General features: G+C 41.7%; 1 protein-coding gene across 3 annotated transcripts in view; it reads right to left on the reverse strand.

Moving 5' to 3' along the window:
* The window catches only part of nfatc2a (nuclear factor of activated T cells 2a), a 27,103-nt gene extending 7,198 nt beyond the window's left edge, over nt 1–19,905 (reverse strand). The window contains exons 1-9 of one of the 3 annotated variants that reach the window (XM_017419113.3): nt 19,376–19,905; nt 16,715–17,642; nt 16,436–16,604; nt 11,985–12,187; nt 11,733–11,905; nt 9,316–9,456; nt 6,873–6,928; nt 6,603–6,735; nt 5,832–6,512 (exon numbers count right to left, since the gene is read on the reverse strand). In XM_017419113.3, the coding sequence (XP_017274602.1) occupies nt 5,832–6,512; nt 6,603–6,735; nt 6,873–6,928; nt 9,316–9,456; nt 11,733–11,905; nt 11,985–12,187; nt 16,436–16,604; nt 16,715–17,642; nt 19,376–19,433 (2,542 nt within the window). In that variant the 5' untranslated portion in view covers nt 19,434–19,905. Of the gene's footprint in view, nt 1–5,831; nt 6,513–6,602; nt 6,736–6,872; nt 6,929–9,315; nt 9,457–11,732; nt 11,906–11,984; nt 12,188–16,435; nt 16,605–16,714; nt 17,643–18,027; nt 18,764–19,375 lie in introns of those variants that run through there. The other 2 variants (XM_017419111.3, XM_017419112.3) reach the window with 2 other exon arrangements.
* Between the last annotated feature and the right edge of the window lie 267 nt (nt 19,906–20,172).

A 20,172-nucleotide genomic window follows, 5' to 3' on the forward strand; every position in this document is an offset into this window, starting at 1 on the left:
ATTGTCTAAGGTTTGTTGATGTTTGTTGTTAGTTTGATGTTTCTGTGCTTGCTGCTTCACTCTGTGTTCCTGTCCTCAGAGTTCTGTTCTGTTTATGTCTTTATTTTAGTTCTTGTCTGTTCGCTGCCACGTCAGCTTTTTGGTTTTCGTTTGTTTCTTTAGTTTAATAAATTAGTTTCTATTTTTTTACAATGAGTCTGCGCTCGGGGTTCCTTTCCGTCATCACCACTGATCATGACAATATTGACGAGCTGTTACAACAGGAACAAAGGGCTGCAAATCGCTGCTTGTTTACACTGAAAGATTTTCACTTGCATATTCATAGGGCAAAGGGTGAAACTAATGAAATCCATTTAGGAGCAAATTCTGCTATCTAAAAAAAAGAAAATCAACCATTTCTGAGCAGTTTGAGCAAATACTACATTAAATATTTTTACATTGTCGCTACTTATGACAGTTGTGTACTGTGCCTCTGTTTTCCCAACTGAACAGCATCCTTGTCACCACACTTACAATGGAAGAAAAGTTTTTCTCTCCAACAAACCAGCTGATCTTACTCTCCCTGTCCTTCAGCATCTCCCCTGTCTGCCTTTCTCGCAAATCATTTGCAGATGTGAAACCACAGCTGAACAAAGGCCATATTTTATTAGCCACGCAGCGTTAGAGAGATTTTCAGAGCCTGCAGGAACAGCCAAACCAGGAGCTCTGCTGTCGTCACATCAGTGTCCCTGGTTTTTTTTTTTTGGTTTTTTTTTCAGTGTGCAGTGGAATTCCCTCTGACACCTAATGCCTCAAAGAAACTTTCATCTCCTCAGTGGTGCCACAAGTTTTTTTTTCCTGAGCATAAAACAAGCTCAGAGAAGCAGCAGAAGTGCCACAGAGGGGCAGCACACAGTGGAGCTTTACTGATTTTAATGAACGCTTGGCACCAACCTGACGGTTTGAGGCAGGCCAGAGGAACACTAGTCTGTTCAATAGGTGAGCATCTGGCTCCTGAGTTCTGCACCAAAGACCTGCACTGTTTTCCAACCGATGGTGGGATAAAGAGACACCCTTTGGTCAGTTGACTCAATTCCTGCACACTGCCTGCCACAAGCTGGTATGTTTGTGTTTGTCTGCTTGTTTTTGTGTAGTGCATGTGGTAATGTATTAGTGGACGCAGTAGATTTATAAGGTACTCACAGCCGTAGAGAGAAAAAGGAAAGCAGAGCAACCATGGACAGACAGGAAACCACTAATCTAACCACACATCTGGTGACGCGCTGAAGGAGCTGTCTTTACAAATGTGCATTGAAAAAAAAAAATCTTTGTTTTAATTTATTCTTTTTGCATCAAGATCCCACTCCCACATACTTATAACAGATAGGATATTGTAAAAAAATCAGCTTCTTTGTTCTTTTTAGGAGGCCCCTTATTCTCAATTTTTGTCTGACTTATTATTGAATACTGATAAAGTCATAATAGTGGGGGATCTCAATATACATGTAGATGTTGAAAGTGATAGCTTAAAAATAGCCTTTAATAAATTAATAAAGTCAACTGATTTTACTCAAAATGTCCACAAATCTACCCATTCTCTTCCTCATACTATTGATCTTGTTCTGACACATGGCATAGAAAGTAAGCACTTAATAATACAGCCTCACACTCATGTTCTGTCTAACCACTTATTAATAACCACTGACACAGCCACTGAGAGGAAATTTCATTATAGTAGATGTTTATCAGATATTGCTGTAACCAAATTTCAATAATCTCTTCCATTATTATTCTGCTTTGTCTTGCAGAGTAATGCAACAGAGAGTAACAACTTCAATTATCTTGTTGATAATATTACAACTTTAATGCTAACATCATTTGATAAAATTGATCCTCTGAAAAAGAAAGGGATCAGTCAGAGGAAGCTGGCTCCTGGGTTTAATTCAGTGTTATGTACTTTAAAACAGGCATCTAGAAAGTTGGAAAGAAAATGGCGTTCCACTAACATGGAAGAATTCTTTTAACCTGGAGACATAGCCTGCTAACATACAAGGAAGCCCTTCATAAAGCTAGAACTGTATATTATTCTTCTTTAATAGAAAAGAACAAGAACAACCCCAAGTTTCTGTCCATTACTGTAGCTAGATTAATGAAAAGGCCTGTCTCTGTTGAACCATGTGCCCCTATAACTAAGCAGTGATGACTTCATGAGATTCTTTATAAATAAAATTATTTAAATTAGAGAGAGAATTCACACGATCCTACTGCTGCCTCTGATTCTGTCAGATAAAGCAGGTTTAGAACCTGAACCTGATTTGTGTTTGGACTGTTTTTGTCCTGTTCAGATTTCTGAATTGTCAAAAATAATAGCTTCATCCAAACCATCAACATGTCTGCTAGATCCCATCCCAACCAGACTGCTCATAGAGGTATTCTGAATCTGCTTAATTTGTCTTTAATGACCGGTTATGTACGACAGAGCTTTAAGGTTGAACTAATTAAACCTTTACTTAAGAAACCCGATCTTGATTCAGGAGTTCTGGCCAATTATCTAATCTCCCATTCATCTAAAAAATTCTTGAGAAAATAGTTGAGGAAACATCTGGACAGCAATAATGTTTGAGGAGTTTCAGTCAGGGTTTAGAGCTCATCGTAGCACAAAAACAGCACTGGTGAAAGCTACTATTGATATTCTCCTGTCCTCAGACAGTGAACTTGTGTCTATACTTGTGCTTAGATAGATACTATTTTCTAATTGGCTCTTTATAGTGTATCTGAATGTTTTTGTACAGTGCTCCGAGATGACTTTTGTTGTGACATGGCGCTATAAAAATAAACTGAATATTTTCACTCAGACCGTCACCATTTGAACCCAGCTTTGATGTGTGGTTGAGAAAACTTCTCTATTGAGATGGAAGTGAGCTGAGACTAATGTGTGTCCACCAGGCTGTTGCTGTGTGCTTTATCTTTCCTGGCTTGATCGCTGCTTGCTGGAACAATTTCACCTGCTCAACTGCCTCCAGGCTTTATTCCACACCCACTAAACCTGTCAGTCCCAGCTTTCAGAGGCTATTCCAGTTGTTCTTCAATTTGGCTTCTGCTAACTGGGTCATGTGTGTATAGTGAGTAATGCCATATATTGGTGACCTTTAGGATCTAAATATAAAATGGGCTCCTTCTTCGATGGCATATTAGGGTCACTCAGATGGAAAAAAAAAACAATCAAATCAAAGACTTTTTGTTTCTCAGTTTTAAGATTAAAGTCAAAGTCTGAAGATTTAAGTCAAGATGTTAAGGAAAATGTAGTTTTAGGACTAAATCCAATGAACTGAACCCAGTTGTATTTGTTCAACTTTAGTATTCATATTGAAGCTGAAGCTTATGTAGCCATTTTTACTGAGTAAACTACAAAATACCACAAAGTATTTTCTTCAGCCAGTCAGCCAGCCAGCAGCACTTACAGAACTTTCTTCAGTCTTTCACAATAAAGGTCTCAAACTAATACATTAAAGTTTACCTCTAAACACTCTCAAACCATCTGAAGCTAATAAAAAGTAGCTTACATCATTATTATTAGTAGTAGTAGTCATGGTAGTAGTAGTAGTAGTAGTAGTAGTACTGTTGTTGTTTTTTTAAATAAAACTCATGCCACAGCCTAAATCACTAAGAATTTTGAGAAGTTATTTACAGGTTGTGTTTAGCTCCATATGTAAGTTACAGTATAGGCCTATTATCTAAATTTTCTTTATTTTTATTAGAACCTACTTTGAAGTTTTAAGTCATTATAAAACATTTGTGGTTTGTAGGTCTTTGCGCTAAAGTTGGTTTGTTTATTTATTTTTGTATTTTTCTCTTTTAATCTCAAAACAACTGTATTTTTATTCTTGAAATACTGTCAGTTTTAATCAAACTAGCCCAATTTTAATAAAAAAAAAAAAGAATATCCTTAATTATTTTAGTGGCGCTAATACATTGTTGCACTCCTACAAACATGCTTGGTTTGACCGACTAAATAAAATTAGCTAAACAAACAGCAAAGGTCATGGTGAGAACTAATGTGAGTGCAGTCCTCTGTGTGAGAGACATGATAAGAAATTTATGTTCAAAATGAAAGACCGGATTTTCATTTACTTGCCTTTAAAGTTGACATAATTCAGGTTCCTGGGAGATGTGACAGTTTTTTCATCGCAGCATAGTGGCATAACCAGGATGTGGTATCTGTTTCTTTTCCTTTTTCCTTTTAAAAGTGACTACAAACAGTCACACATGTCTAGATGAACAATGTTGACAATCTCACGTTGGTGAAAATGCTTTCGATAGTTCCAACTTTAATGATCTGCGGCTGAGATAATCGTCTTACGTTTTTCAGTCAAACCAAAAGGGATTTTTTTGTTTTGTTTTGTTTTCAATATTGGGAAGTCCCTCTTTTATTCCCCTCAATAAGACAGCCATAATGACATGAAGAGCTGAACTATGCCCTGTTGGAGAGGTAAGGCTCAGTAGACACAGTTAATGCAGTCTAAATGGGGATTTTTCCTTCTGAAACAAGTTATTAAAGATGCATCATGACTACACTATCATTCCATCATTTATTATGTTTTAAATAAGTGTGATAAATAAAATAAGTTGCCATAGGTTTCTGAGGACAGACATGAATTGAATCAAACTGATGCACCTTAGGAAACTGACAAGCTATGATCACCTTTCCAAGCTGGGAGGATCAAAAAGAGCCCCAGTGTGACTGTTTCTCCAACTTCTTGTTAATTCAGCAGCTCACAGTCCTGTTGCTGTTTACTGTGGAGGGAAGCCCTGCAAGTCTCATCCAAAAAACACAAATTCCATTGCTAGTTTGGGTTTTTTTTTCTCTCTGTGTTTCATTTTTTCCACTGAAACACACACAAATGCACACAGCTCCTTCCCTTTTCCTGCAAACTACCCTCCACCCTCCTGCTATCTTACAGCAATCAGGCGGGATTTCTGGAGGGCAGCAGCTGCAAATAGGAATTTCTTGTGCCAGATTGTCAGAATCCCGTGGTCGGAAAAAAAGCTAATTCTCTGGTGGGCTCCCTCTCAGAATCGAGGGGCGTAAGGCCAAGGAGAAATCCTGGCCAACTATAACAAACAAAGAGGCTTTCCCCAGTTCTCCCAGGCAGCACCTTCCACTGTTTGACAATGGTTGCCATGGAAGTTGTTTTTCACTTCATAACAGTGTCAACATGTCCAGGCGGTCAGCAAAGTGACACTCTTTTCTCCCTCCAGCTCTGTTGTTGCTCTGAGAGTAAAAAAAAGGACAGTTCCTGATGTGTGCTAGTGCCAGATGAACCCTGAAACCAGGGATTGTTGTTGATTGGAGCAGAGTGAAACTTCAACAAACTGACAAAAACTGAAGTTAAAGTGGATACTCTTCTGCTTTTATCATTGAAGATAAATGAGTGAGGAGAACCTTTAGCTTCAACCCAAGAAAAAGGTTCAACCTGCTGCTGGATGTAGCCTGACATTAATTCTCTCAGGGGGTAATGAGGTTGACAAGCGTAAGTATAAACATATGACTCAACCCACCGTTATTTCCACTTTAAATGGAACACCTCCTACCATGGATTGTTTTAACAGGTTTTTTTTTCTTTGTTAAGAGGATAATATGGTGCACAGCCTGGAGTGAGAGATGGCGCGGATGCTGTAAATATCCTTGAATTGTTCTCAGAAGAACTCATATCTTTGCCGACAGGTCTTATCATCAGTTTCTTTCTTGCACATATCCATCACTTTGTCAGCCTGCTCGCCCGTTCTCCATCCACATTATTACACTCGACTGACACAATCCATTCACGCAGAGCATGAAAGCATGAACTTACACTCACCATCATCTAGGTAGGCCTGGTCCAAGTTCTCCTCCTTGATCGCCACTCGTCTTTGTGCGCCTCCTGGAGTTTCCATTTGCCCCGTCCCAGATGGGGCCCGGGCTTTCTGTTGAATCACAGTGGGACATGGCTGTGGGTGGGTCCCTGCTGTTTGGGCCTGTTGATGTGTGGGTGAGTGGGAGGCAGATTGTGGGGAATAGCCGTCGCAGTAGAGCATTTGCTGGTTATCGGGCTGAGGAGGAGGAAGCGTCTGAGCTTCTCCTGCCCGAAGCAGGTGGTGGTTGGTGGGGGAGAACTGGATGATGGAAGGGTGTTGAACTGCACTGATGGGACCAACAGACTGAACTGGTGAGCCTGTGTGGACGAGGACTGACCGGTGGGGTTCAGGCATTGCCCCACCAGTCTGCCAAGTGCTGGGGCTGCCGCTGAGGCTCCTTCCTCCACGAGAGTAGACTATAGCTGGGCTCTGGTGCTGGAAACGTGAGTCTTGGCTTGGAAGGCTGGAGCTGTAACGCTGGCAGGAAGCCATGCCAGAGACCAGGCCCTTGTCTGAGTGGAGGACACTGCGAGGGTCATGGTAATAGGAGTGAGGGGATAAACCTAAGATCTGAGGCACCCCAAAGCCCATGTGGTCTGCTTCATATTCATCTATAGGCTCTGCCTTAATACACGGAGCTGAAAGGAAAAGAATAAGCTAATCAGAGGACAGTGAACAACAATTAAGTTGTTCAAGAGTAACATATAGAATTGGAGCAGATTTCTTACATGCCAGGGGGGTGTAGGTGAAATGCTGAGGCTGGCTGCGTTTTCGCTTGCCATTGATGACATAGAAGTTAACTTTGACAGAATGGCACAAAGATGTGTCCCGGTAGGACGGGACCTCCACAAACAGCATGCTCTGCAAAAAAAAAAAAAAAAAAGCAACAAAGCTCTATTACAACCCCAACTGGTGATTCATTTGAAGCTATGCTACTAAAACAAACGTGTTACAAGTATGCAATGTTTTTTTTTAATAAGCAGGCACATAACACATACAGGCTGGCTCTTATCTTTGTCCACGGTTGCTTCCATTTCCCAGATTTGCTGGCCATCTAATAAGTAAAAAAGGAAATTGGAAATATTAGTCAGTGTGGTAAATGTTAGTGTTTCTTTGTGCAAAAAGTCCAAGTCAGAAGTAATCTATGAATCCAAAGTAAAAAAAGAAAAAAATCTTTCTTTGTATATTCAAAGCATTTCTTGTTTATTTTGTTTCACAGCTATGTAAACTTAAAACTTGTAGCAACAGCTTGTGCTTGTAGATGAAACCACTTCCTGCCACACCAACAGACACAACTAAAAACAGAATTTGTAGGTTTACTTCAAACACACACACAGAGTTGTTCATTATTCACAAGGACTTTTGACAGTGGAAGAGACACATGCATGTGTGCTCCTGACTGCAGCACTACTGTTATCAATGATGTGACAAGAACCACAGATGTGAGGGCTGCTTAACGTGATAACGACTTATGTTACATTACACTTCATCAGATTAAATTCAAGAAGTCATTTAAGGCCACAAGTTAAAAGCAAGTGGTGCAAACTGCACATGCTCGAACATATGAGCCATGTGTTACAGTGAGCTCTGTTTGAGTGTTTCTGTAGGTGGGAACCCCTCGATCAAATTACAGATTAAAAACACATGGATTAAATGAGTCAGCACCAGTGAGGGGGATTCCACAGATGCCGCCAAGTAGTTTTTTTTTATTTTAGATTTTAGTTTTATGAGAAACTCTCCCCACTTCTTTACAAAACTGGATGACTACTGCTCTCTTGGCATTCGGAATTGTTTGCGTTTGTTTCAGTTCTTCTCTAAGGGATACCCCGATTTGTTCTCCCACTGGGGATAATTGCGAGAGGAGGCGGAAAGGGGGAGTGATGGAGCTGGAGAAAGAGCCTGAGTAGCTTTGACTTGGCCTGGGAAGCTTTCCTTCTCTCCAAATGACTCTCCCCATCCAAGGACAAGAATCAGGGGAGCTCCAGCCAGATGCTGCTGTCTCATTCAGAGGGATTCCACAGCTGGACTGGACCAGAACTTTGTGTCATAAAGAAACTCTCCAAAACAAAGGCAATCCCTTTGTAGGCTTTTATTTTCCCTCTTCGCGTTACTGTGGAGTGTTGTAACACAGCAGTAGGGAACCCCGAAGAAAAAAAGTAACAAGGACATGGAAGTCCAAAACTTGTGAAAGTTTTCTGAAGACTGCCTTTTAACTTAAAAAAAAAAAAACCTTTCTGCTGAGAGTGCATAACAGCACCAGGGAGTAAAACAACCAACAAAATTGCACCTATAAATCTTTATAACAACATCTAAGGTCAAATTGTTGAGAACTGACTAAGTTAAACAATGCAACACATCCCAGAACCACGCAAACAAACTAAAACCCTAAAGTGTAGGGCCACTGGCTTAATGTAGAGCTATAAATACAGTTGTGGGAAAAAAAAAGAATGTCCAGCCTTTTGCAGTTCTAGGAGTTTAGCACATAATAAAAAAAAAATCTGTTTTTAATCAAGTTCTAAAAATATTCAAGTCTAACCTTGAGGGTACAAAAATACACAAAGGAGAAATGTTTACCCATAATGCACAGCAGCTTGTTTGGAGAAAACCAAACACTGCATATCAGCACATATCAAGTGTCAAGTTTGGTGGTGGAGGGGTGATGGCTTGTTTTGCAGCCTCGAGACCTGAGCACCTTCCAGTCATCGAGTTGACTATAAGCTCCTCTGCAGACCAAACAATTCTACAGTCTAATGTGAGGCCTATCTGTACGACAGCTGAAGCCTAGATTAGATTGGGTCTTAAAAGAGGACAGTAATAGCTGAAAAAGAAAAGAATCAAGGACTTAGTTTTTCACACACAGCTTTTCCATTTTGCCTTTTGCCATTTGACATTTTTGTTTAATAAATAATGACACGAGGGAATCTGTTGTGTTCTGTTTTTGTTAACTTGAGGTTACACTTGAATAACTTTAAACCTGGAAAAGACCAGATCATTTTGTATTATGTCCTGCTACGTAAAACCCCAGAACTGAACTGTAGACTCTCTTTTTCTCATAAATGTAAGACTATATATGTAAACCCAGGTATTTAAAAAAATTGTATATGACTCTTCTGATGTGTTGCACAGAGTCATTATCTGTGTAACAAAAGGATCCTTTGAGTGATTAGACAACATGGAGGCCAGTGAGGGGAAAAAAGGGCAGACGGAAGTAAGGTAGCAACATTATCCTCTGGATCATGCAAATAGTATAACTCACAACTCCATCTGTACAACAATGGTCATGAAAAGAAATGTAACAGCTAAGTCGTCGTTGCACAAATACTGTGGCTTATGAGTCATCAGTTATCTATCAGGTTTTACTGTGATACTGTAGCATGTAATAGTCACACCACAAAGGTTTTATAGATTCTGTCACAGATTCTGTCTTAATATAAAACTCACCCTGAGTCTTCTCCAGAAAAATGACCTTTGAGTCGGAGCTGAAGTTCTGCCCGGTCAGGATCATCTGCTGGCCACCCAGAACAGAGCAGCTGTCCAAGTCCTGCTTCTCCACCATGGGAAGCTCATGTGCTGAACGCTGGGCTGCAGAGACACACAGAGGGATGGAGTGGAACTTTTACTGGTGTTACTTTCTCCATTATGAGGATTTTTTATTGTTTTTTTTTTCCTTTTTATTGTTATAAACGTAACATCATTCTGGCTGATGGACAGACCCTGGCTGATTTCATTTGACATTTTAACAACGAAATGAATCATGTGCCAATCATTCGGTGAACAAAAGAATCCTTACCCAGATCTCTAAGCGCACATCTACTAGCTGTCAGCTCGGTGGCAGAGGGGTGATGATTTGGGCTTGTTTTGCAGATTCTGCTGATTTTTTCTCAAGAGCAAAACTACTAATTACCCAGATGTGACAAAATAATTTACGATAAAGACGTGAGAATGAGTCATTCAGGAATCACAGCTGTGGCTCTTATTTTTACTAAGTATCAATTGAAATGAGTCAAATGACAGCTTGTGGAGAGAACACTTCAGCTCATGTAGAGTAAAGTGATTTACAGGAAGGGGTCACAAAACAGGAACATAAAAACTGATTTAATATGCTATAAACTGTCTTCACTTATACATATTAAGAGAGAAATGCCATGATGTAGGCATTTACAAAACTTTTACTTTGAGGCTGAATTTATTCTGACCCAAAAATAATAAAAGCTCCTTTAAAGAACCCATGATGTTTCTCATCTCCACAGAATGCTGCCTGAGTAGTAATTCAGCGCCTACCGGTGTTTCGGTGAGTTGGACTGAATCAACATTCTTCAGTCAAAAGTGGGGGGGAGCAAAAAGCATACATTTGCACTCACACTTTAAAAGATGGGGAAGCAGCTGCTTCAGTGAACAGGTGGAGCAGGTGAGTAAGCCAAAAATAAATTTGCAGGTAGACCTGACTGAAAGTGGGTAGTCGCCAAAATTGAACAAAACTTTTAAAATATGTGAAAAATAATTATTTTGTTATTGTCGTCTGTTTTCTGTAGGGATACCATCAATCCAATTTACTGCTGAATTACTTAAACAAAAAACTGCATTTAGAATGTGAACAAATCCCCTGGCCAGGCCCACCCACTTCATCCCATAGCATCTTGTAATCTCATAATGGCAACTTTCTTTTCACACCTGTCTGCTTTTATCAAGCTGTTAAAGTCAACTTGGTTAGCTTCCAGTCAAGTTTCCCTCAAATGTAAATTCCAGCTTGCTGCAAGGAGCCAAAAAGAAAAAGCATGGACTCTGTTCAGGCTGCCCTAATTTATTCAGTAAAATGTTGATATTTGGAGCCAGCATATCAATTATTGTATTGCTCAAAAGATACAGTATTTGACTCTATCAAAATATTGTCCCATTCATAGCTTTTGGTCCTTTTTCGCTACATTTACTGATTAGTAAATGTAGTGAATTCAGTGTATGTCTTTGGTACCTTCAGAGTGAGGATTCTGAAAAGCCACCAATCTAACACCCTATGTGGCTGCTCTATGTGCACTGAGTGTGTTTTTTATCAAATAAATTCAAACCAACCTTTTCCTTCTCAAAGGAAAGGAAATTTCAAAGTGCCAAATTGCCTCTGAAACCTGTTTCCAGGAAAATTGAACATTCTGCTCAGCGGTAACAAGAGAATAATAAAAGCTAACACTTGACTAACTTCTGAAGGAAGTTGAATTTAGTACCTTTCAATAGGTTTGTTCCTCTTACTACACTGCAAATGGACAAACAAAGAGGATGACACAATCAGCATGCCTGGCAGATGTCTAACAGGCAACTGTCCTACAAAACACATGTTGCAACTATTGTTCCAGCCTTTTACGTCAGTGGAGACAAGATGGGAAACAATTAGGATGAAACTTTGCGGCACAACTTTTTTAATAACCGAAACATATTGCCTGAAGCAATTCATACTTGAAGAAACGTTTTTCTAAAGGTAGATAAAGAGCATTTTTGTTTGAGTTGTGATTACACCAGGCACTTTAATAAGACTGTGTAAATATGCATCGATGTACACAAACAGACTTTACTACTGAGTATATCCAAACAGGTTCCCTGAAGCATGCAGTGCCCACCTACTGGATGGAAGCCCTGGTTGCACAAAAAGCTCTTTATGCACAAGATGCTGAACTATCAGCCTGGCTCCAGCCTCATTTGAATGCGGGTTCCTTTTTAATGATATTTATTTTGTATAAAGTTTTGTTAAATGTTGACAAGCAGTTTAGCCTCAACGAGAAGCATTATGAAGTCAAACTTGCCCTAGAACTTGAAAATGTTTTCAAGAACTAAAGAATAGAAGGAGACTCATAGATGTGTTCGCTGCTTACAGCACTCAATGGGATGTGAGGCCACTTGGAGAGAAACATGCTGTCCTCCAGGCTGAGGTATGTGCACTCGGAACACCAGACGAACTCGGGTATTTTTCCGACCAACGTCTGTCTCGCCTTTCCTCAGCTCAATATCAGCATTTCTGAGCTTGAGAATCCCAGCACAGTCGATTCTGAGAGGAAAGATAAAACGGTGTGAGCAGAACTGCGAGTAGGAATTTTACCGTTAAAGTTAGACTGGAATGAACTCACATTGCTTTCATGTTGTTCTTTGGCTCCAGTGGGATCTCGAGGACTTTGGTGCCGTTGATGATCTTCTCGAAGCTGGTGGTGGTGACTGTCTTGCCAGTGATCCGATGAACTTGATAAAAAGCGTGAGGCTTGAGGATGCGCTCATCTGCTGTACCGATGAAAATCTGTAGGCCAAGTGGATCTTTGCCTCTATAGCCATGTAACTGCAAATACACAAAACACAGTCATGTGAAACAGAAAGTATATCCTCCTTCAATCAGGAGAAACCAAATGAATAAAACTCATCTAGCCATGAAAAAGGTCTTAAAATTGGGTATGCACAACTTCACTTTGTGAGAAACTAAACCCTGTCATGATTCAACAGCTTGAAACATCCTTAGCAGCAATAAGTCTCATTTATTGTCCTTTGTATGACTTTATCAGCCTTTAACATGGTTTGGGAAAACGTTTGACCCATTCCTTTTTAGTTCATTGAAGCTTGTTGAGGTCCACTTGCAACGTTTCAACCAATACAGCAACATCACAATTCTCGTTTTTCAGCCACGACCCAGTTGGGTCCAGGTTTCAGCTATCGGACACGTCTTCACATTTGACTGTAGAACCCTTTGGTCTACAGAGGAGCTCATGATAGACTCACTGACTGCCAGATCCTGTGGCTGCAAAACAAGCCCAACTCATCACCCCTCCACCACTGCTTGTGTTTATATGCTGTTTTTTGGTTTTCACCTGATGTGCTGTTGTGCATTATCAGTAAAACTTTCTACTTAGGTCTCATCTATCCAAAGGAGATCGTTTCAGACACTTTGTGGTTTGTTTAAAAATATTTTTGCAAACCTACGTCATGCTGCCGTGGTTTTTTACAACCCTTCCAAACAATCTATACTTGTTCAGTCTTTTTTTCAATTGTCTTATCCTGAACTTTAACCTTTAACCTGCTAACCGAGGCTTGTGGAGTCTCATATGGAGCTTTTAGGTTTTTGGCAGTTTCTCTGAGCGTTGTACAGTCTGACTACAAGGAAGACTTCTGGGACCTTTTCTGCTGGAAAGACTGGCATATGTCTTAAGTGATTTCAGTATGAAATGATGGACTCCAAATTTTTTGGAAATGGCCAGGCAACATTCCCAGATTAAGTGCAGCAACCATTGCTTTTCTAAAGTCATTGCTGACATTGTGGTAACGCACGCCTGTTCGCTCCAGAGCAGGAAACTGACAAAACTCCTGCTCTTATAGGGATGCACTCACAAGTAATGATTGGTTAACCATTTGATTAGCAGTAACTGGCTGCTACTACACTTTGCTAATTCATGCAGAAGCTGCCGTGGTAGACTTAGTTTTCACATCTTGCTTCTGCTTTATTGTTTAGTTTTTGTACTATAAATATTGACACATTATAATATGCTGTGTGTAGCAGTTCATCTGAGGTTGTGTTTACCTAACTACTTTATATTTAACCTAGTAAATACAGAGGCCGGAGGTCTAAAACCTGCGGCTCTGGGGCCATATTTGGCTCTTTGGTTCGTCTGCAGCGGTTCTCTGGAGCTTTGACCAAAAAGACCATGGAAATAAATAGTATTTCAATTCATAACCATGTTAAGAAAACAATAGAAATATACAATATGACGAGTCATACTGATAACACAGATTCTTAGAAATAACAACTCATCTTTAATAAAAGCAAATCCGGCAAATAAAGGTCTCTGTCCTTATGAGAAGAAGTTTCTTACAGTCTCAATTAAGTATATATAAGTTTGGTTGTCATCTTTGTTCCAACATGTAAATATAACAAAAACTGTCAGGAGTTTATTACAGATCTTTACTTTCATAATGTCACAAAATATATTTCTTAATATGACTCTGGGCAAATTTTATTTAGTGGAAGAAGGTGCAGGAATTGCTCTATAATTTTTAAAGGATGTTCCAATGAGACAAGTTGAACTGACTGATCTGAATGTCCCACAGCACAAAATGAAATGCACTACATGTGTGAAACTGTCAACTGAAAGACAGATGCAAGTTGACACCTTGTGGTTTTTGCAGGTTTCCTCAGGAGGTACTTTCAGGTTAAAAGTAGCATCTCTAAATGCTGTTTTTGTGCAAACTGTGAAGTGCATGACCTTTATCTCAAAACCCCGCCATAAATTTGATTCTAAAAACAGAGCAGACTACACTATAGGTAACTTTGTACTCATCTTGTCCTTAAACAGAGAAATATAGTGTTTATTTACAGCTGTTCTGCCTCACATTATTCATTAAGGAAGAGGAATTTCTGTCTATCTTGGTGGATGAAGCCATCTGACTTCATAGCAGCTGCTCAGTGCACACAGAAACCATGGCAACACGAAGGGGTGCGCTCCCTCCATCTCCAGGTAGATGACACAGTGTCATCGAGTGTTTGACTGCAAACACCGAGCAGGCCATGTGAGCAGCCGGCCGGTTGTCATGGCAGCAGTAGGAGCACTGAGTCATGACAGTGAGCGGTGCAGGAAAAGTAAAGTGGAGTGCTCAGAGAGAGAGAGGCAGGGAGAGGGGAAGCGAAAGAAGGAAAAACAGATTGAAAGAGAGGCAGAGGAAAGGAAAGATGTGATGAAGGAGTGCAGCCGCAGCCAGACGGGCCCGGACCGTCCGACAGGCCCGGAAAACCAGGCGGCTCTGACCTCAGGGTGAGGTCTTTGGGGGACGGGCAGAAAATGGAAAAGAAGCGAGCAAAGTCTTCTTTCCACAGAGTTCCAACGATCACCAACAAAAACAGCATTGACATGTTGCCATGGTAACACAAAGTAAAGGAAGTTGAACCTATTTATGGACACTACAGCCATCTGAAACTGTGCCAGACATGTGCTCCACTTCAATACTATGACTGTAGTAGACATGAAAACTTTTTTTCTCCTGAACAGCAATTATCCTAACCACAGGAACTGGGTTTTTTTTTGTTGTTGTTTGTTTTCTTTTGAAACATGTGCCTTGACAGTGTTTCAGTACCTCAAGTCAGCTTCCTTATACAAGAGTCACACAGTCAACAAAACAGTGTGTAAGAAAGAGGAACTCAGAACTAAATAACCCAGATCCATCTGTGTGGTTAAAACCATGAGGCGAGGTCAAATAACAGCTGGTTATTATAAGCCTTAAAATAAAGTCTAAAAATCTGAGCTTGTGTTGCTCACTGACCTGGGTTCAGTTCTGAGGGATGTCTTGAGGTGGTTTCTGTGTGTCATACTGAGTGTCTGTGGTTATGGTGTCCGTCACAATTTGTCTAAGGAGGTGGGTAATGGCGCCATAAGAGAAATTATTTTCATGCAACAACATCACGACCACTGGCAGTTTAATGAACTAGAAAAATTCTGAAGATATTTTGAAGGATGCAGCTACAACCCAAAATCCCTACATAATTTGACATAATCGTAAACTAATAAAAAATGCCTAGATTTTGATGTGGAAACTGAAAAGAACACCAAGGTTTGAAGAAAAAAAAAACGTTACGCTTATTGACTTATTGTAGTCACCATGGTAACCACACATAAAAGTCTGTTACTCCCTGACTGCCAAGTCAACAAGAGGCAAACTGAAAAGTAAGCCTCAAACAAACAGTCGCTGTGCAAAAACTACAGGTCATATCTGAGAAATTCTTGATCTGTTCGTGGCAGAAGACTCTGATTGTCCGAAAATGCCACATTTTAAGTTTCTAAAGTGTTTAATACTGGAGATATGAGAAGTTAAAAAGGTGCTTTGTTTCCAAAATATTATAAAATCTGTGAAAGTTTGGGTGTGCACTCTCAAAAATGCCTAAGCTCTGATGTATAATTTGTATATGTACCAAAAAAACTTGGGAGTAAGAAGAGTTTGAGAAAGATTTGAAAGTTTTAGACAATTCAAAAGTTAGTTTGACATCATCAGTTGTCAGGTGAACATTCTGTGGAAAAATCTGTAAAAGTTCCCAAATTTAAACTGTGATTGTGTTAAAAAGTGGATAAGATATCGAAATGCCCGTTCAGACATGTAAAGTCCAACTTCCTGTGACACTTTTAAACTTTAAATGATGTTTCTACTGTGAAGTATGCCTGAGGTTTACAGCTCAAAAGAGGGCTAGGTTTTCCCATGTGCTTCACCAAAACCACATTGATCTCCATTTTTTTCATGCAGTTTTTTTGGAAGATTTGTCTACATTGTGCAACATGCCACTACCAAAAGTCATAACACACTGTTTCTGACTGACTTGCACATTTTGGTGTTTAACTTATATGCTTTATTACAAGGATGTTCAACAAGATATAAGACACAAAAACTGATCAGAATAGTAATAAGAGTGCTTTAGTGCTCATCAGGGCTGCCTGAACCCAGACGTGGAAGAAAACTCCACAGAGTGCACCTGACAGTATGCCCTGAACTGGTCCTGCACCCTTCTGACTGTAAGTCCTGTCATCTGAAAGAGGTTAATTCAAGCATTGGGACATACCTGCACAACAGGATGCCCTCCTGTGGGGGCTTTGACTGCACCCCTACTTCCCTCGGTCTCATAATGAGCCCGGTGGTGCGGTTTGGGCTGCACGTCAATGTGGAGCTCATACTGGTCTGTGCGACTCGGAAGGGGCCATTCCAGTGGGGGGAGTGAAGCCAGAGGGATGCTGCAGAGGATGGAGAGAGAAAGTCGTTACTATTAGAACTTTAATACTTCTGATCAACCTCATCAACTCATCAACCCAAAGCAACAATCTCTCTCTGTTTACCAACTCACCTGCAGATGCTGGAAACCAGTGGCTTGGGCCAGATTTGTGGGATGACAAAAAAAGACTCTGCAGGTTTGGTTTTGATGTCCTGATCACAGGACACCAGGTAGTTCCCATCTCCGTGGTTCTCTGGGTACAGGGTGTAAACCTGGTTGGAGGTCTTCACTAGTTTAGTAGGCACCAGTCCTGGCTGATTGCTGCCAAACCCGTTCACACCCTCAACCAGGCCGCTGTGTGTATAGTGGGCTCCTATATTGAGCTCCTCGTGGCCTCCATGTGGGGAGGGGCTGGGGGAGCGGTGCCCAGGCATCAGCCCTGGATTCCTGTACATTTCGTAGGTGCGTTTCCCCTGGGGGGAGGTGGAGCGGGAGCCAGGCCTGGGCGAGGGTGAGTGGGCTCCAAGGCAGCCGTCCTCGGCCAGGCTTGTGCGAGGGGAGGTGCCCGGGGAGGTGCGGGGTGAGCTGGTGTGGATGCTCTGCAGCCGGGGGCAGAGGTCAGAGGGGTTCTGGCCGTTGCTGGGGGACACGCACGGGGACGCCCAGGGGGAGTAGCTCTCCGAGTGCCAGCTGGTGGAGGAGTTGCTGCTGGCAGGGCTCAGACACTGGGGCTCACGGTAGGCCAGGTTCTCATGGCCAGGAACAGTAAGGGTAGGCCGGGGGCTAATGTTCATGTGCTGGCTCTGCAGGGAGTCCCGGCCATGAGGGTAGTGCTCACGAGAGGGGGTGATCTCAATACGAGGGCTCAGGGCCAAGCCCGGGGGCCGGGTGCTGTCCAGGTAGCTCCTGGCCTCCTGGTTCTCATACCCCAAGAGGACCTCGCCGTGCTGAACATAGGAGGAGCTGCAGGACTTGATCCTGTAAGGGGAGGTCTCCTCCAGGGGGTAAACCTGCTCTGATTCAGGACTGAGGACTTTGTGAGGTGCAAGGTTGGGCTCATCTGGATCAGGAAAACATTACAAAATATTAACTGATTAAACAAACATTTCTTACAAAATCCAAGTCATCAGACAGATTTGTGAAAGTAATCTCTGCTCTCCTAATAATACAGATACTTTTAAGGAAACAATGAAATTAAAAGTTAGTTGGGGGGACTTAAATGTAATCATTTTATCACCTAAAAGGAAAAGGTGTCCTTTTTTCTGGTATTCTCTCTCACGTGACTTCATGGCAGACCAACAACAAGGTTTTAAAGTGTACTTCCTGATCTACTGTTTCATTCAAAAATACAAGCTTTTCATGCCGCGCGTTCGTAAGGAGTCAACTAACAACCCAAAGAGGAATATGGGGAGTTAGCTGAGGTGACCAAAAAGCGTCGGACACACCTTGATCTCCCCCAGGAAAGTCGCTGCAGGGCGGCTCATACTCAAACAGGTACTCAAAGGATAAATCCTCATCAGGACAGCTGACTCGACTGAGCTCTTCCTCCAGGTCCTTTCCGTCGTAGAAGGAGCTCATCTGTCTGATGTGTGATACTTTTTATCTCCCGTGTGGACCCCCTCCCGCGGGCGCAGCAGAGGATGAGCGCGGCCGGCTGATGCGTCTCGTCGGGGAACCGGCTGTGAACCGAGCGTCACTTCTTCACGCATCGAGCGAGCTGCAGGAGGTGAAGCGCACAGGGTTTCCTGTTTCTGCTCGCCGCGATTAGTTTCAGACAGGAGGGCGGGTCAATTTACAAACGGAGCGCATCGCCATCAGCGGGTCCGACCGCACCAACCCGCTCCGTGTCTCCTGTGACGCGCAGCCTGGTGCTGCCCCCGGGTGTCGGACGGCTTGCAGTGTCGCTCACCTGGTTCCAAACGTTTCACCCCGGCTTTAAAGGCAGATAGTTGTAGAGAAATGTGCAGAAAATCCGCTTTTCTCAATCATTTTTTTTTCTTGTCCTTTCATTTAATCTGCCGCTCGACTGTTGTGGTTGCTCGCAGCGCGCTCTTCGTTGCCACAGGAGACGGGTTCTCCTCTGGGTATCCCCAGATTTACGCACGACGCAACAACAGGGCGCGCACCGGGGGTCAGCTACACCCCCCACACCCAGCGCGCCGGAGGTATGTGCTCCGTCAGCTAAAAGGACCCACATTTAATTATTTAGATCAATGCAATAGTCATAAGTTAATTAAAAAAACATATCATATCACTGTTGTTGAGGCTGCTTGTGTTGTCATTGCGTTCTTATTTAATAAGCTTAGTAGCAACAACTGGATATTTAAACCGGTGATGTTTACGATCGCAAGCCTCTGCAGATGTTATTTTTTGGGTCAGAAGCTGAAAGGTTTGGGAACCACTAATTTAGATTATGTTCTGGTCTTTTCTTTTGCCACATGTCACAGCTTGATTTATAATGAATATTTTTGCGCATTTCGCACAAATAAACCAAATCAGATAGCAACAGTTGGATTTAAAGTTGGCGACAAGTTCAGTAACATGTCTTTATTCAACCGAAAGCCTCTTTTAAACTGTTTTTCACCCTTTAAAAAAACTTTTAATACGCATTAGTGTTGTTTAGAATCGTGTTCTTGCCTAAAATATCTAAAAGTAACAGATCATCTGAACATTACCTACGACTTGTGATGATTTTCCAATTATTTTAGACACAAACACACCGAGATGTACTCTATCAATAAAAAGAAAATCAAAGTGATTGATTACCAGATAATCACAACACTTCAGCAGTACCTTGATCCATAGACCTCATCATGTGGTACTGTGCCAGCCTCCAGCTCTCTCTAAACATCTGGATGTGGGGAGGAAAAAAATCCAAAAAGTGAAGAAAAATAAATAAAAAGCACAAAAACAGTCTCTTCAGACAGCCATAATGGAGGAGAGGCTTCAGTTAAAAACGCTAAAGGCAGGAGAAAGATTTTTTTTAAAGTCCTTTTTGTTCAAAAACTTCCAACAGCTGCGCGTAAAATTGAGTTTCTCTTGAAAAAAGCCGCGGCCAGCTCGGCTACAGCGGAGCTTCTGGTGTGAAGTCCTCCTTCCTCGAGCTCTATAAGGATTACTTGAGCATCAAGGGCAGTTTCCTTCCTCGCTCTGGGTGTTTATAATGCTCCAGTGCTGTAAAATAACGGGATTCCCTCAGTGTTTCCTCCTGTTTGTGCGCCTTTGCCATGGAAACCTGGAGCGGCTCCATGTCCGAGATTCAGGGCTTTCCTGCAAAGCCCCCACACTCTGGAATCCATGACGTCTCCAGCTCCCGAGCCAAGGCATTTCTGCGGCTTGTCCCAGACAGTAGCGCACAAGAACCTCATTGTAGGGATGAAGAAATGACTGCAGGAGAGAAGGGGGAGGGAGGGAGAAGCCTTCACAAGTTGAATTAAATTATCCTCGTGGAGATGGTTCTGCTTTTTCTTCTTACATGTAAAAATCCAAACAGGGACTAAAGTGTTCATCTTAAATGTTGAATAAAGAGGATTTTCTTTGTGTTGTTTCCACTGAAGGAAGAACTTGGGATTAATGTTGTAATGAAAATC

Source organism: Kryptolebias marmoratus, linkage group LG8 (genome assembly GCF_001649575.2).
Source record: "Kryptolebias marmoratus isolate JLee-2015 linkage group LG8, ASM164957v2, whole genome shotgun sequence".
Classification (NCBI taxonomy): Eukaryota; Metazoa; Chordata; class Actinopteri; order Cyprinodontiformes; family Rivulidae; genus Kryptolebias; species Kryptolebias marmoratus.